The sequence below is a fragment of the Taudactylus pleione genome, unplaced genomic scaffold (genome assembly GCF_031769625.1).
Source record: "Taudactylus pleione unplaced genomic scaffold, aTauple2 ptg000226l, whole genome shotgun sequence".
NCBI classification, from domain to species: Eukaryota; Metazoa; Chordata; class Amphibia; order Anura; family Myobatrachidae; genus Taudactylus; species Taudactylus pleione.
This window is the reverse complement of record NW_028284628.1, coordinates 3071962-3090051: the sequence shown is the minus strand read 5'-3', so window position 1 is coordinate 3090051 and position 18090 is coordinate 3071962. Positions and strand designations below refer to the sequence as shown.

At 44.4% G+C, this 18090-nt stretch overlaps 1 protein-coding gene and 1 pseudogene across 1 annotated transcript in view; both read left to right on the top strand.

The window, feature by feature from the left end:
• The window catches only part of PDE4A (phosphodiesterase 4A), a 28597-nt gene extending 15350 nt beyond the window's left edge, over positions 1–13247 (top strand). The window contains exons 6-10 of the mRNA XM_088479062.1: positions 23–122; positions 659–813; positions 3003–3125; positions 3646–3828; positions 7897–13247. Coding sequence (XP_088335188.1) covers positions 23–122; positions 659–813; positions 3003–3125; positions 3646–3828; positions 7897–8268 — 933 coding nt within the window. The 3' untranslated portion in view covers positions 8269–13247. The remainder of the gene's footprint in view (positions 1–22; positions 123–658; positions 814–3002; positions 3126–3645; positions 3829–7896) is intronic.
• Positions 13248–14243: 996 nt separating this feature from the next.
• On the top strand, positions 14244–16139 carry LOC148517193 (signal-induced proliferation-associated protein 1-like; annotated as a pseudogene).
• The last annotated feature ends 1951 nt before the right edge of the window (positions 16140–18090 follow it).

Sequence of the window (18090 nt, the reverse complement as noted above, 5' to 3'; positions counted from 1 at the left end):
CTATTCCGTGACCTCCTGCCAGGCGGTGTTTACAGATCTGGAGATCTTAGCGGCATTATTTGCAGCTGCTATTCATGACGTCGATCATCCTGGAGTCTCCAATCAGTTTCTTATTAATACCAGTAAGTGGATCCAGCGTCCCGTCCGGTAAAAGAACTTATGTCGTTTGTCCACGGAGAAATCTGCAGCACAGAAATGGCTCCGGGTGGTCATATTGCAGAACATCTGTCCTGTGATGGCACAATATGGCAGCCACATCCTTTCCCCTGTATGTTTAATAGAAGTCCGTAGTCGGATTAGCGCAGTGACAGGCACCTCCTTATAACACGCCAGGCTTTGTTGGAATAAATGGAACTGTTATGTACAGTAACATAAAATACTATGCTATATACTTAATGATCACAAATATATATGCATAACTAAATATACCCTGACGGGGTAAATTGACTGATAATTCAGCCTTTGGTGGAGTTCAGTTATTTATGCTATGAAACAAAATGCTTCTTATTTGGGATCTGATAGCCTGGCCCCGTGTCTGCTGGCTCCCTGAGGTCTCCTGTCAGCACTGCATGTTCCTATGTCTGACCATGGCATTGTCATGGCACTATAAGTTGGCTGTACCGCACACACAATGAGGTTTCTTTTATCTCACAATCAGATTCAGAGCTGGCGTTAATGTACAACGACGAGTCCGTGCTGGAGAACCATCACCTGGCCGTAGGGTTTAAGCTTCTGCAGGAAGAGAACTGTGACATCTTCCAGAACCTGACTAAACGCCAACGTCAGACAATGAGGAAGATGGTGATCGACATGGTAATAAGGCATTTGTACATAACCACACATGGTGACAGAAGCAGTGATGTATTTCCTAAGTAAAATGTTTGGGTTGTTGCTTCAAGTATAGCAACTAATGTACTAATAGACAGGTGGTTCCACCAATCTTATTACTGAACCTTATCATTAATATTAAGGTATATACACGTCAAACCTGACAGTGCCATAGCGCATATTGGTGCTATGATACATAATACCTGACAGTGCCATACCTCAGATTGGTGCTATGATACATAATACCGGACAGTGCCATACCTCAGATTGGTGCTATGATACATAATACCGGACAGTGCCATACCTCAGATTGGTGCTTAGATACATAATACCTGACAGTGCCATCCCATATATGGGTGCTTAGATACATCATACTTGACTATGCTATACTGCGGATTGGTGCTTAGATACATTATGCCTGACCGTGCCATACCATAGATGCGTGCTTAGATCTATAGTAACTGAGAGTACCATACCTCAGATTGGTGCTTAGATACATAATACCTGACAGTGCCATACCTCACATTGGTGCTATGATACATAATACCTGACAGTGCCATACTGCAGATTGGTGCTATGATACATAATACCTGACAGTGCCATACCTTGGTGCTATGATACATAATACCTGACAGTGCCATACCTCAGATTGGTGGTTAGATACATAATACCTTACAGCGCCATACCTCAGATTGGTGCTTAGATACATAATACCTTACAGCGCCATACCTCAGATTGGTGCTATGATACATACTGCCTGACAGTGCCATACCTCAGATTGGTTCTTAGATACATAATACCTGACAGTCCCATACCTCAGATTGGTGCAATGATACATAATACCTGACAGTGCCATACCTCAGATTGGTGCTATGATACATAATACCGGACAGTGCCATACCTCAGATTGGTGCTATGATACATAACACCTGACAGTGCCATACCTCAGATTGGTGCTTAGATACATAATGCCTGACAGTGCCATACCATAGATGGTTGCTTAGATACATCATACTTGACTATGCCATACTGCAGATTGGTGCTTAGATACATTATGCCTGACAGTGCCATACCATAGATGCGTGCTTAGATCTATAATAACTGACAGTGCCATACCTCAGATTGGTGCTTAGATACAGTACATCATACATGACAGTGCCATCCCATAGATGGCTGCTTAGATACGTCATGTAGATGGGAGAGTTTAGCGGCCATGGCTGGCTGTAACAGCCATCTTCTTCAGCGAGGGTCCACGGCCAATACACCCACAGACGGCCTCATTAGAGTAAGGATTCTAGCCAGAATGTGTAGTTCCTTTCCTTGGCAATAACTTGTTATGTTGCAAAAAAGGTCAATTTAAATTATGCGGAGAGTAAAGTTTGGGAGGGTTGTGTCCTACCTCCACTCTAAATCACAGTGTATAAATACAGCTGCCCAGTGTACAGTACCTTGCTACATGCAAAGGTGGGCGGCTTATTCCCGCACCATGACTTCTAATGGTGTATAAGGCCCCACATGGACATTCTATACTAGAGCCTTCAAAGCTGAACGCTGCTTTTCCACATTGTCAGAGGAAATCCCAGTGACGTCTGCACGTGTCATTTCCTCCCGGTTAGGGTCAGATAACATGCACAGAGCAGCAGAATCATCAGCCCCCTTCTATCCACTTCATCAGCAGGTATTAGTAATAGAGCTGGGTCAGTCAGTGCCCCATTCTTCTGGTACCACATAAAAGGCAGGCAAATAGAATGTACAGCATATCTGACCATCAGCGGGCCCTAAATAAATGGTGCAACCTGAAATGGGGTCACGACCACGGCGCTTATTTGCACTAATATAACATTGACTGTACACATGGATCTGAAATATTTCTTATGTACGGGATCTCAAACGCCGGATGGGACACGCCTCCAAAACGGTTGTGACACGCCGGCATTCATTGTCGCCACTCCCCTTAACCTCCTCCAAACGCTCGCTGCCTGTCAATCACACGACGAGTAATTTGTCGCTGCAAGCCACTATGGTAATGTACCTCGACACATGCGATAACCGCTCAACTGCAAACATATCGGCATTGCGTATAACTCTGAATCAGGCCCATGGAAAGGAGAGAGATATGAGGAAGATAGAGGGAGAGAGATGTTTTTTCAGATATCACTTTTCTTACCCACCAGGTCCTGGCAACCGACATGTCCAAACACATGAGCCTGTTAGCCGACCTGAAGACTATGGTGGAGACCAAAAAAGTGACCAGTTCTGGTGTTTTGCTGCTAGATAATTACACAGACAGGATGCAGGTGAGTGATATCCCATGGATTGTACAGTATATGATAAATGCTTCACTCAGGTGCATTAGGGGCAAATGCAGAATTTGCAGGGGAGGGGGGAGTTGTGTATGTAGCAGCTCTTGTGGGGACTGGTACATGGTGTCATTAGGCCCCTCTCCCCATGCTATTCATGGGTGTATGGGGGGAGGTGAAGTCAAAATAATACGCGCAAATCACAGCATTACCCCTCAGTGGGGCGGGGATCTGATTGTGGGCCATGAGGAGGGTTACAGGTATGTGCTTATGGCACACAGGCACCACCCGTTTTCCCTATGGTACCTCTGCCAAAGAATGAACTATAAGCGTCATACAGAATGTATGGAAACACGTATAGATGTTGGGAATACAAGTTTATAAGTAGAACGGTACAAGTACTGTAAGTAGGTGACAAAGGGAAGGGCTGTACATAGCTGACAGGACTTGGTCTCCAGGTTACCATGCACAAGCCCCAGACACCACATGGGTCCTTCATTGCTCTCTGCCATTACAGGTCCTCCGTAACATGGTGCACTGCGCCGATCTCAGCAACCCAACCAAACCGCTGGAATTGTATCGTCAGTGGACGGATCGTATCCTGGAGGAGTTCTTCAGGCAGGGAGACAAGGAGCGGGAGAGGGGGATGGAGATCAGCCCCATGTGTGACAAGCATACGGCCTCTGTGGAGAAATCCCAGGTGAGCAATCTTACATTAGTTTCCTGTAATATGGGGGGTGAATCTGTACCACTTCCCAGGTCACGCATCCTAGTCAGGGAGTTGCCAGCTTCCAAATAGGAACAAGGCCATAGCCAGGTAGTTGTACACTGAAGTCCATACAGTACATGAGGACTAGTTCAGAGAAAAATTGTGGCGTTGCCCTTAGCAGCCGATCAGAATTTGCTGGTGTATGGTTGTTCCACCCTTTTCCCTGTAGCCAGAGCTTCCACTTGGGGGTAAATTTACTGAGAATCGAGTTTGGTTGAGTTTAGGTTTTTTTTTATCTCGATTTGCATCACCAGAGATTGCAGTGTTTTCTCTTTGCAAATCTCTCCCGAACTAGCAGCCTGCACATATCAGTGAGATATGTGCTGCTGCTAGTGTGTTAAGACCTGTAAAAAACTGGTTAAATGTAAAAAAAACAAAAACAAATTACATAGGGTCCCCCCCTAAAGCTTAACCAGCCCCGGACTTGCCAGCCAGTCCTGGTACCTAAAATTACGGGGAACAAAAGGAGTAGGGTTCCACCGTAATTTAGGTACCAGCACCAGGCTGCAGGACCAGTCCTGGTTTTAATTATAGGGGGAAAAAAATTGCGTAGGGGTCCTCCTATAATTAAAACCAGCACCAGACCCAAAACAGCTGGGCTGTAATGCCACAGCCGGGAGACCCTATTTCCAGGGCTCCGTGGCCAAAGCATTATCAGCCCAAGCTGCTCAGGCCAAGCCAGGAATCTCAGGAGAAGTGGTGACCCCCCCCCAAGAAGGGGTCCCCCCCTCCCCGAAACCCCAGGCTTGGTCTGAAGCATCGGGCTCTTCCCCGAACCACTAGAGCGTTGGGTACAGGGGTGATAAAGTGAAAAATAGAATGAAACTATTGTATTTTTCAGTGGGACTACAGGTGCCGTCATGCCTGCCCTTTGGCACTTGTGGAACTACAAGTGCCAGCAGGCGGCCAGCACCCATACCCCCACTGTAAAATAAATAGTTAAATAAAGACAACACACACACACCTTGCCTAGTAAAACTTCATTCCATACACCTACCCACTCACACATACTTACCTGCTTCCAGATGTGTCTGTCCATTACTCCAAGTAGAATCCACAGCAGGAGCTGAAAAAAAGATCATATACTCACATACATCCTGGTGCTGCTCTCCGTAGCATCCAGGGTCTTTGCAAAATAAAAAAACGACTTCTCCGAACCTGAGCGGACATGTGTAAGTATATGCTGTTGCATATACTTACACTACGCGAATTGACAGATGATCGGAATCATCTTTTTTTTCACACGGCCCGCTGTCGAATCAGCGGCCGCTTTACATGTAGCGTCCGCTCATTGGCTGGTCCCACGTGAGTCCTAGCCACTGAGTTCCACAAGTGCCAAAGGGCAGGCATGCTGGCACCTGTAGTCCCACTGTAAAATACAATAGTTTACATCTATTTTTCACTTTATTACCCCCATACCAATGCTCCAGGGGTGCGGGGAAGAGCCCCGGGCTTCAGACCAAGCCTGGGGTTTCAGGGGGGGGACCCCTTCTCGGGGGGGGTCCACACTTCCCCTGAGATCCCCGGCTTGGGCTGATGCTTTGGCCGCGGAGGCCCGGTAATAGGGTCTCCGGGCTGTGGCATTACAGCCTGGCCATTTTAGGTCCGGTGCTGGTTTTAATTATAGGGGAACTCCTACGCAATTTTTTTCTCCCTATAATTAAAACCAGGACTGGCCCTCCAGCCTGGTGCTGGTACCTAAATTACGGTGGAACCCTACTCCTTTTGTTCCCCGTAATTTTAGGTACCAGGACTGGCTGGCAAGTCCAAGGCTGGTTAGGCTTTTTGGGGGGGCCCTATGTCATTTTTTTTCTTAAAATATCCCCTTTTTAAACTATTTACAGGCAGAAACATACACAAATCACAATGATTTGTATATGTTTCAGCCAAACTTGCAGCTCTGAAGGTGAGTGTTTAAAACTTCAATTTGGCAGAGCGTTTGCAGGCATCTCACCCGAGATTGTCATCTCGATTCTTGGTAAATTTGCGAGCTGTATCTTTTAGGTGAAAAGTACTTCCGAGTTTGCCTGATGGTGATGAGATTCGAGTTTGCTATCTCACCCGAGTTTTACGAGTGCAAAGAGAGAAATCTCTCTGTAACTCACCCGAATTTGCCTTTAGTCAATTTGCGAGTTGAAAATCATGCCTAAACTCTCCTGAGATTGTCATCTCGACCAAACTTGATTCTTAGCAAATTTACCCCTTGAAGTTTAAAGATTGGGGCTATTATGTGGCAAGATGTCACCCTCTAGTTTTGGAGACACTGGGGCCTGGTGAATTAGTTGGTGCAAAGAGCCGCAAAGTGTTGTACCGGATAATAACCAATCAGATTTCAGCTGTCACTAGTTGGACAACACTAAACTGCTAAACGCTGTTATTTGATTGGTTGCTATGGTCTACAAGACCTCATTGCTTATTATACCATTTTATGGAGATTGTCTGTTATCTATTTAATCGGTGATCCGATGTTCTCCCTGCCTGGGTGCAGGCTGAAGGCCTGATTTAAGTGGTGGACGCAGTGGCAATGTTGAATGGAAGCGGACAATGTTTTAAGTCTGCGCTTGCGTCCACGTCGCACTTGGCATGCATCCCGATGGGTACCGCCTGGGGATGCAGATCAAATTTGGATGCAGAAAGAGACCATTCCAGTGGGCATTCCTGGGTGGTACCAAGGGGGTGGCTGGCCTAATGCAGGCATGTCGTGGTCAGTGACTGCATTTTTTTTCTGCAGGTAAATCAATTTTGTCAGCCATGTTCAGACAGACATTCTGTGCCTACAGAGGGCTGGTGCAATGTCCATCGGTGTGACCGATGGTGCGTCTTTGTACACACATCGGCAGCTTAGTGCCACTGCCAGTGGGTGTCTGACACAGTCATGGCGGCATTTGCGTCCACCTCTAAACCAGACCCTAGATGTCATCTCCTCTCTCTTCCATCCTTGTTACTTATATTATATTACCTTTTATATAGACCTATTAGTCCCTGCTGCCAATGAGTTTATTGTAACTTTATTTCACTCAATATTTATATATCACTATTTGTTAGTTTTGTGGCCTCCAGTTCATGTCTTCCTGCTGCACTTTGTATAGGGCAGTGGCTGGTAACATGTGGCTGACCAGCTGTTGTGCAACTACAAGTCCCAGCCAGCACCTGACTGAAAATTCACAAGCCTGGGATAATGTTTCCCTCTCTGAATATTAGTAAACTCGAGACTATTACAGTGGAACAGTTACAGGGTGTTCCAGCCACAGATAATACCTCAGTGGGCATCTTTGGTCTCTACCTGCCGTCATGTATCTGCGTGTTTGCCCGAGCAATGCCAAAACACACTTGCTGAGTCCTATGTGCGGAGCCGTACATAGCTGAGATATCGGCCATGAGACCGCCCCGACGTATTAACAACCTCAGTCTGCATTGTACACAATTTATTCTAAATGCTGGAATAAATGTGATCGTGAAACAGTAAGCTGGTCCAGGTTGGAAGTACAAAAAGATTTCAAAAAGTCAGGTAATCCACCTTCAGGTGACTTGAACCAACAAATTAGAAGCTAAGAAAGGTGTAAAACACCATAAAAGGTGCAACCATGTAACTCCCTGTGAGGAGAGTACTGCAGTGCAAACACTACTGCTACTGTCATTAATGTGACCAATAATCATTGGGCCAAATGTAATAGGGTGAGAGCTTAGACAATGTGAGAGTTTAGCACTAGCCTCATATTAATCGAGTTTTATCTTCAAAATGGGAAAACATCTGAATGAGAGATTAAATCATCAGAGTTTTGGGAGTCTAAAAACATTGGAGTTTGCCTGTTCTCGGACTCTATTACGTTAGTGGAGTTCAAAAAGTGTGAGAGATTACTGCTAAACCCTCTCACTCTACTACATTTGGCCCATTATCTTTTATACTTTAGGTATATACACAACATTTTCTAACTATAACACGTTTGCCCGTACATGCAATTTGCCAATAGTCTGAAGCCTTTACTTTTCTCTTAACAGGTTGGCTTCATAGATTATATTGTCCACCCTCTGTGGGAAACGTGGTCGGACCTTGTTCACCCGGACGCTCAGGATATCCTTGACACTTTAGAGGACAACAGGGATTGGTACCAAGGTATGATACCTCAAAGTCCCTCTCCACCGCCCGATGACCATGACAAAGACGAGGATGGCTGCAATGAAAAGTTTCAGTTTGAGCTGACGCTGGAGGAGGAGACGGAGGAGTCTGATAAGGACAGGAACAGTGGCATCGAAGAAGAAGAGGATCCACCACAGACCTCTGTTATGCCGGACACCGAGGAGGACACCACAACGCAGGATGGACACTTAGAACAGACTGACGATAATAACACGTCCCCCGTGGAGTCCTGAACTTTGCTGACTTAAAACTTTCAGACGTTATTTAACTCACAGAGAACTGTTTTACACAGAGATCAAAGTATGGTTTATTTCCAATTGCATATTTATTTTTTTTGCTTTTTTTATTATTAATTTTTCTTTTTTGTTTTGTTTTCTGTTTTTTTTTATTCTCAAGGGGAACAAACACATTACTGTAGATTATTCAGATACTTTGCACAGAATAGGAGTTTGTTGCCATAAGAAAGTTACAACACACTCTACAAAAAAAAACAAAAAAACTGTAACTTATTTTATTTTTAATACTTTTTTCTAAATAAGTGTTTTTGGGGTTTTTAGTTTTTTTTTTTCCCCCTTTTCGAATATGTTCTTTCCCTTTTCAAACGGATGCAACGAGGAAACAGAGTTTTCATTTCTATGTTTGCGCATCGCTGTGATAAGCCATTTTTTTTTTCAGGAAAAGAAAGAACAAAAGGAAAAACCCCATCATGAACTCAATACAATCATAAGTGATTTTTACATTATTTCATACCTGTGGAACGTCATTTTTTTTTAAAATTATTGTTATTATTATTTTTTATATAAAACTGAAAAAGGGAATCCTGTCAGCTCGATCCTGTGAATATTTCATTTTCTGGGATTGACGTAGGAATACAAGAACTGTGGAAAAGAGGGGCTGTGCCTTTTATGTATGTGCTTATTTCTGTGTCTTTTGTTGTCTGGCGAATGGCGCTCCTGTGGCAAAGGCTTCTGGGTGAACCGTGAACAGCATCAGTGCTACAAGGTCACAGGCACAGTGTGACCTCTGACGTGTGCACGATGGTCTTGGAAAGTAATCCTGTTCTGCAAGAAAGTCTGTTGCCCTCTGTTTGGTAGCCAAACGGTAAATGAATGTGGAACCCTCTAGCCTCCAACAGACATGGAGGTTTTTTTTTTTGGTAAAGAAAAAAAAAGCATAGAAAAATTTTAATTTTATTTAAGTCTACCTTTAATCTCTAAACATAGATATATCTATATATATATAAAATATATATTTTCTAAATGCTTATAATTTATTGATCGCCTTTTCTCATGAGATCCACGTTGACGCCATAAATAAATGGGGGGGATAAAAGACTAACAGATGGGGGGCAACGGAAGGATTATCTGTGTAGGAGCCTCGTGCACCCTGACTGAAAGTCTTCCTCAGCTCCCTGTCTTTCTTTGCACCTCCTGGCAATACTTTCACAGACGTCCAGGTTTTATTTAGGAGAACAGTGAGCAGCAAAAAGGACGGGGGAGGAAAGAAAAAAAAAATACAATACTTTTTACTTTCCTCCGGTCATTTATTTTTACCTTTTGCTTTTGTTTTATATGTTGCATGTTGTTATTTCTGTTTTTCTATTAACCTATTCATTTTTGTTGCCAAATACCTGCATATCTGTAAGCGGCATCTATGGAAGGTGGAGCTATAAAAACAAATTCCTGTTTCTCGACGTCCATTAGTAGTCTCTACACACAAACAGGGGCATTGTGGATTGGTTGCCATGGCTTACAGCAGCCTTGTCCTGTGCGTCAGCTCTTGCAAAGGTCTCAGTCATTGTTCCGCTCCAGGGTCCAAGGTCACTTCATAGCATTGATCGTTTGCAGTGAGATTTGGTCATATTAAGGGGGTGATACATCATAGAGGGGTCTAACTTTGTTAGGAGATAAAGTGAGCGGTGATAAGGTACCAGCCATTCAGCTCCTAAATGCCATGTCACAGGCTGTGTTTGAAAAATGGCAGTTAGGAACTGATTGGCTGGTACCTTATCACCTAACAAAGCTTAGTAAATAGACCCCATAATCTTTCTTATCAAGGTTTGTTTCATAACCTGGTGTATAGAGCTTTTTTTCCCCCTGTAATTTATAACAAACAATTAGGCATCGAATTGGCCAGCAAAATGTGCAGTTTCCTGGTTTTCACTGAAATATACATATTGTCCACAAACACCTACCAATATCCGTTGTGCCCAGTCACATCACGGTGTACATGCACCTTTACGCTGCTGAGGCAGTCATTTTGTGGGCTGAACCTACTCATGTGAACGTAGCCTGTCAATGCACTAGGAAAACGTCGGCAAAACCTCAACCTCCCCACGCCAGCAGGTCACCGTTAAGCCCCACTTAAGTGAGCCATTAATATACCAAATTGTACAGATGAGGTTTCCAAGCTAATTGGCCACATTGTTCAAGGTGCCTCATGCCTCAGTGATGACCCTTCTGAAGTGATAGGCCTGAATGTAACCACCGCCTGTGAGAAGCAGCTTACAGACTGCTATATATGCATATTTATTTATTGTTATATCTGCCTTAAGTTCAAGTGTTTTCCGTAGTCCTAAGGATCATTGTGTGTTGCATCTGTATGTATAAGGGCAGGCCAGGGTGAGAAGAGTAATCAAAACATTTTGTTCTATGATAACCTGAAAACTATTTTGTTTGTTTATGTGTAATCTTACATCAGCTTGCGTCCTTCCAAAGATAATTACCACAGAATGGTCGCTGGTGCATAGCCCCCAAGAACCTTGTGTGTTGGCGTGTTGACACAACGTGACCGCCTCAGTACTATAGAAAAATTATTCTCTTGCCATTAGACAGTGATGTGTTGTTACTGCAAGAGCGTATAAAAATGCCTGTGTACGGGTTCGAAAGAGTAATCCTGGTAAAATTTTCTTACTGTGTCGTTTTACATGTTATTTCAAGTTATAAAAACAGTTTATAGCAGGCTGTAGATTTTGCAGCTAAAATGGGACCTTGACAACCATCTTCAAGGTGCAGGTGTCAGAGACACTCCCTTCTTTACTATACTGCAATTGGCTGTCTCCACTGACAGAAATCTGAATAGGCCAATCACAGTAAGGCTAAAAGGTGGGGCTGACAACTGCACTAGGGGACTGGTTGTCAAGTAATACTTTTTGATGTGGTTAGAAAGCTATGTAATTATGAAAGAGAGATTTAGGATATACCAGAGTGGTCTTCAAAAGTCCAAATTATTCAGCCAGCAATGTATTGTGGAATAGACACAGACATCGCAATAGGGGGTCTCGGTATGAAAGGTCTACAGTTTGCACTTTATGCCCCCTATATAGGATATATACAACAGCCTTTGCAGTGACACTAACCTGTATTAAGGAATGATCAGCCATTCACTTTTGTTCAAGACGTCCAGCAATTCATCCGGCAGATAATAGTCCATGATCACATTTCTCATGAGCGAGTGAATGTGCATTTTGCTTTAAATGAAAGACGTATAAATGTATGTGTGTGTGCACAGATGCTCTCATGGTTTGATTGTGTGTAGACTTGTCTAGTTCTAGTGAACTTCTAAGGGTAATAGCCTGACCCCTGGTGTCAGCTAGTGAGCGGAGAGTCGTAGCATTTTGTTATTATACATATATATATATATATGTATATGTAATGTGTGATAGGATTCTAAAGCAAAAAGCAAAGTGAGACTGAAGCCAGCAAAGTTTCAAAAGGGCTAAATGGGAATGATCAGGGTCCTGAGTGTAACGCAGACCGATGGGTGATTACTGCCAGATTGCGGTGGAAATCTCTCAGACGTTACTCCAACTTTAGACCCAAGATTAGCTACAATCCTGTAACTAATGTCAAAGCACTTGGTCAAAATGACACAGCAGCCGTCCTAAGCATGCTTTCTGCTTGTTCCTCATCGCCGACACTAATTCATTCTCCAGAGATCATACTATAGTACATACCACACTGTACATTGACATATTTTTGATGTTTGGTGCCATACTCCTATTGCATATGATCACACAAGAATTATAGACAGACACTTCTCCTCCATCACCTAAAGACTCTGCTTTAATGTAGGGATCAGAGCAGAGAGTGGTGCGTTATGGGTAAGATCCTGATGTCACACTGACCAGACTGAATATGTTTATGTCTGATTTTTGTTTTTCTTTTCTCAATATATTTTCTAGACTCAATAATAGGGAACTGAAGGCAATTTTTTTATTTAATATTAATGCACTATTACTATTTACTATTATTATGAACTTTTTTACTTTGTCAGAGAGAGGCCAGGCTTTCATGTGGTGTCTGAGTGGTCTTATTACCCATCTTGGCGTGAATGGCAGACATGTTCTCAGCGAATCTCCCCAGTCACGTTTCTATCTGCAATATGGCGATCCGCTCTGATGTTCTATGTTTATTGAAAGGTGTAGTGTTGGGGGTTTTTGCCTTTCTTTTCACTTGCCATATTTGATTAATGTGTAATATTTGAAGCAATCAGGTTACAGGGAAACTTTCCCCACAAGCGGAAAGGCTGTGACGTCTCCTCATCGTCATCTGTGGGGCACAGTGTCATTGCCCCACGTTAATAAACAGAGGTCCTGGTGATAGTGTTTATTTGTTAGGAACATGGACAAAAAAAAGATGAAATGCCATTTCTGTACACAGTACTGTAGCAATTGTTTTTCTATTTTAGCCATCCTATATTAATAAACTCCTGCAGCCCCGGAGGGACTTGGCGACATTGCATATCGATGGCCTATATGGGGCTGTTGGGAGTTTGCCCCCCCTGCTCTGCTGGAAGGGAGAGGCGGAGCTTATAAATCTCCTGCATCCAGCAGTGGAGGGGTTAAGCCTCAATCGAATCCTTTAATGGTTCTTGTACAGTTTTTATTTTTTATTCTGTTTTGCGCGTGGTCGGTTTAAAATAAACACCGAAAAAATAAAAATGGAAAAAAAAAAAATTACGAAAATAAAGTGAATTCTTTTTTTGTACATACTGTAATGTTAAGATTGTACATTTATTCTATGGGTGGGCGCCTCTGGTTTGGGAGGTGCTGACACAGTCAATGCTCCTGGTGAGACATATAGCTGCATTCTCTGTATATTTATATGGTGTAATATAGACAATTGTAGAGTCGTTATTTCTGAGATTGTTGTATTACATTGCACTGTTCTCTGTACCTTACCAAATCATGAATTACAGCTTCTGAACAGAACCATGACGGTGCACTGTGTCTGATTCACTTCCACGTGTGTTCTGTATCATAAACTGGGGTTATATATGTGTGTGTGTGTGTGTGTGTGTATAATATAAATTTGTGTGTATATATGTGTATACAGTATGATTTATGTGTGTGTGTGTGTGTGTGTATATATATATATATATATAGTTTGCGTGTATATATGTGTATACAGTATGTTTTACATGTGTGTATATGAAAATGTGTGTGTATAGGAACATATGTATATACACATATACATACAGTTAGGTCCTTGTATATACGATATTTAGACACAGATTTTTTTGTTATTTTAGCTGTTTACCAAAACATATGTAAGTTATATTCCGCCTAAATAAAAAAAAAATTTTGTTTAATGTATTTAGCACACATAAGTAAAATACACATATAAATGTGCTTTAATTTCACTGATCACTTTTTGCTTTTGACATTTTTTTAAATGTAATTATGTATGCAGTTTTATAGCAATTAACTAGTTTATGTATCTATATAAGATTTATATAATTCTTTTATAGAATTTTTTTTTTCCGGGGATGTTTTTTATTTGCCCTGGGCTCCAAAAACCCTAGTTCCAGACCCATATAGTCACATTTCCAGCATGCATTCATTATGGTCTGCGCTCATAATCCATGCACTCCTCACACCACCTGTTGCTGCTACTAGCCACTTTGAGTCTTTCTTTAGTACAAGGACCAGACTGGCAGCACTGGCCCTGGGGACAAATCTGGAGGAGGAACACTGTTCTTCCGGAATTCCATATTTCTGGAGCCTTGGGGCCTGATACAGAGGTGCATGCTATTGCAGCCGCGACTGCGCATTTTGCCTCAGCTTGACTATCTATGGTAATGCCACACCGATGGACTTCATATATCGACGCCCACCTGCTGCGGCACTAATCCGCCACTGTGCGTATTAAGATGCAACAACAACCATTGCACCAGCCCTATGGAGGCAAAGATTATCCTTCTGAACATGGCTGTCCGTGTCAGTGCAACTGCGTCTTGAGATGCAGCCGCTGACCTGCATCTGGCTAGCCATCTCCCATGTTACCACCCAAAAACGCCCACCAAAATTGACTCCAGGGGATAACTATCAGGATGCATGTCTATGCTAGTACTATTAGACCAACTGCCCATGCATAGATGTACTTGGGTGGACATATGGATAGGTGGGAAGACAGTCACTCTGGCTAATTGCCAGCAATGGCAGTGAGGTTGAAGAAGAGGGGAACCACTTTGTCAAGAGGTTACAAGTTATGCCTGGCATCTGAAACCTGAGGAATTTCGTAGCTGAGAATTGGTCTTGGGCAGCTCGAATTTAAAGAAGATTCTGGTGGTTTTGTGACTGAACTGACCAGGTTTAACATGGCAGAGACTGTAGGACTTTGTCCTGGAGCAAGGCTTGTAGCCATTTGTGGTCAGCCCTACTGTTCTTTGGCCACTGAGGATGTCTGCTCTCTTTTCATTCGTGCAAAGAAGGTGACATTAACTACTCTGCCCCGGATGATTCAGGGAAGGCCCGCAAGAGCGTCTGTGAGCTGTATGTGAGGTCACTGCAAGAACAGAGCATCCTGAGACATTAAGAAGACATGAAAGAAAAGAATGAAGTGACATCAAGAAAAGCAGACCCTGCCCATAGTGTCAGAACATCCTGTGCACTCTCGATGTGCAGGAGAAGAGGACAGAGTTCAGCTTCAATAATGCTGATTTGGCTCTTCCTGATATCATTCCTCAAAATGACCTATCAAAGGATGAAATGATTATCCATGACACTCATCTTCAGGAGTGTAAGGAAGAAATGATTGCAACAGATATTTTTGTTAGGATGCTGGCGGTTCGCACAGTGGGCAGGTCCCTGAGAGGCAGCACTGGGTCTCTGGCATGTTGGAGCTGCTGTGGCTGGGAGTCTGTGCAAACACTGCCGGGTGCTGGGCGTCGCATTCTTGGATTTGGCCACATGTCAGGATTGAGCCAATCCAGTCTGAATGATTCACATGGGCTCTGACAGCCAATCCAGCTCTGGGTACTTAAGTTCTTCCTGGGAGTTCTCAGGTTGCCAGTGCAACGTCTTACACAGCTAGTATGGGCGCTAGTTCTCTGTGTTCCTTGTCTCGTTTACCTCCAGTGTCCCAGTTGCAGTGCTCAGTTGGTTAATTAGTTTGCTGCCAGCTCCAGTTCATAGTGCCACTGACAGTGCTCTGCTCTTCTCAGTTCTGGTAATCTGCCCCTACCTGCGCTATGTTACAGAGCCTCCTCTACAAGCATTCCCAGTCATCGGTACCAGGTTCCCATACCTCAGTGTCTCCACAGCTGCACTCTGCATACCCGGTGGGGAATAGTTCCCTTTTCCCCGTGATCTCTGTCCTCCGCATCATCCAGCAAAGGCAGAGACATTCATGAACAAGTATCCCCTGCGTCCAGCCTCGTTCCAGTATCAGGAAACTGCTCACAAGGACTTACATGCACCCAGTCCGGGTCCACTTCAAAGTTCGGATTTGACACAGGACATCTACGATCTCACTTTGGCCTGTAACAGCATGCTGGAAGCCATGTCTAAAGCAGAACAGGTGGCAGCCTTTAAAAATTATTTAGGAGCTCACAGCTCACCTAGCAAACCTGGAAATTTCAATGACAAAGTCACAGAGTTAGAAATGAAGCTGAAGAAACTACAGGTAGACCGGTTTAGAAGGGAACAAGAGAGAAGATCCCAGCTTCAGGCAAAGGTTCTGAATGTTAAAAGAACACTGGAACTTTGCCCAGAAAAGGTGGTGCCAAGATACTCAGGGGTGGAGTCAACAACTGTGAAGGAAGAGCCAGTGATGGTGCAAAAGTAGCAGGGGATTACAGAAAGCAGGAGATGGGAGGGTAATGTCATTAAGGGTCAGTGAAGGTGAAGAAAGCCAATACAACATTATTGATCATTTATTAGAGGGCAGTGATCGTTCAGAAGGCGGCAATTGTACATGTAATATAACTGCAAAAATTAGTTAAACACTGAAGAAGGAAATAAGGTAAATAATTCAGAGCAGGGCCGGAATAACGGGGGGGCGACGGGCGATCGTCCCTGGGTCCCCACACGTTAAGGGCCCCCACACCCATCGGGGTTAATGTGGACCAGAGGAGGCGGAACCAGTTCCGCCTCCTCTGGCCAACCTAACCCCGGCGCCGCAGGGAGGCTCCTATTACCAGGCGCCCGCTGTGAACAGCGGGCGCCCGGCTCCCTCCCCGCAGCCGGAGTCGGAGGCCTGAGCTCACATGAGCTCCAGCTTCCGGCTCACGCAGAGCACTATGGCAGAGACGTCATAGTGTGGAGAAGCAGCCGAGCGGACTGCAGCGGACGCGGGGCTAAGGTTAAGGTAAGTATGAGCTTTATTTTTTTTTTATTTTTTTTTAGTGCAAGCGGCCTACTGGGGGCATTACTAAAGGGGGGCATTACTAAAGGGGACATTACTCGGGGGGGAGCATTACACATTACACCTGGGGCATTACTCGGGGAGGGGGGAGGCATTACTACAGGGGGCACTACTAATGGGAGTATTGCATAGGGGGAACTGCATAAGGGGCACTACTACTGGATACATTGCATACGGGGCACTACTACTGTGGGCACTGAAACTACTGGGGGCTCTGCATAAGGTCCCCATTGCGCATACCCCCAGTTTGTCACATTTAATAGGGGCCCCCACATGTTTGTTGCCCAGGGGCCCCCACAGACCTTAATCCGGCGCTGATTCAGAGCATATAAATTTAAGAGATTTGAAAGGTTTTTAAATTACAAAACACATACATTGGTACGTTGGGTGGGACGAAGTAAGAATATAAGCAAAAATAAAGGGGAGCAAATGATTTCTATAATGGGCAGTAATTTATATATTTGTTTTACCCATTGTTATTTCTGGTATAGAAAAACTGCGAAGGGTTAATACGCATGCTATGCAGAGAGATCTTACAGTGACAAATAGTAATAAGGAGTCATTTGTGTTATGGGGATAATAAAGAGGAGGTGCTAAGGTGGACTACTGTCAGGGAACGATAACCTACATGGTCCTGACTGAGAGATGGACGCAGTGCAGATGTTTGCGCAGCTGAGCGATTATCGGTGATCTGCGCATATGTCAAATGTCATTACTGTTGTCACTCGGCAGTGAGGATTTATTTGCAAAGTGAATGACAGGCAGGGTCCATTTGTGGGCGGCAATTGGGGGGGGTCGACTCACACGCAATATTGTCCAGATCGTTTTCAGGACACGTTTCAGCCTGTGGCTGCCAACCCATGCACAGTCAAAATAGCTCTGGCATCTCAGTTCCTGCGCCCATTCTGCACGACCATAGCGTTACTTAGAAGGTGATCATCGAGTCAGTTACAAGCACACCAGCACTTGCGACCGACTCTGAATAAGGTCCAGAGAGTCTAGTACAGAAAGGGGGTAGGACAGGGAGTCTAGTGCAGACAGGGGAAGGACAGAGGCCCTCACTCAGTCAATCGCTAGATACAAGCGGTCGCTCTGAATGAGGGCGGCCGCTTGTGGTGTGAAGTGTGGCCTCCTGGTCTCTAGCTAAGCTGTGGATTACCACCCACAGCTCTAGTGAGGGACCAGATTGATGTCCCAACGGGAATGCCTCCGTTTGGCCGGCCACTCCCCCTGCCCGCCTCCCAAACGGGGCGAGCTTTCAATCACCATCGACAGCTCGCCCTCTTTGGTGCGAGACCCGTAGCGATGGAGCGCCCGTAGCTAGCCGGGTCTCGCGCATGCGCACGTTGGAGCCGGCTCTGACGTGCGCATGCCCACTGGCCAAACATCGACCCGGTTGCGAGCACT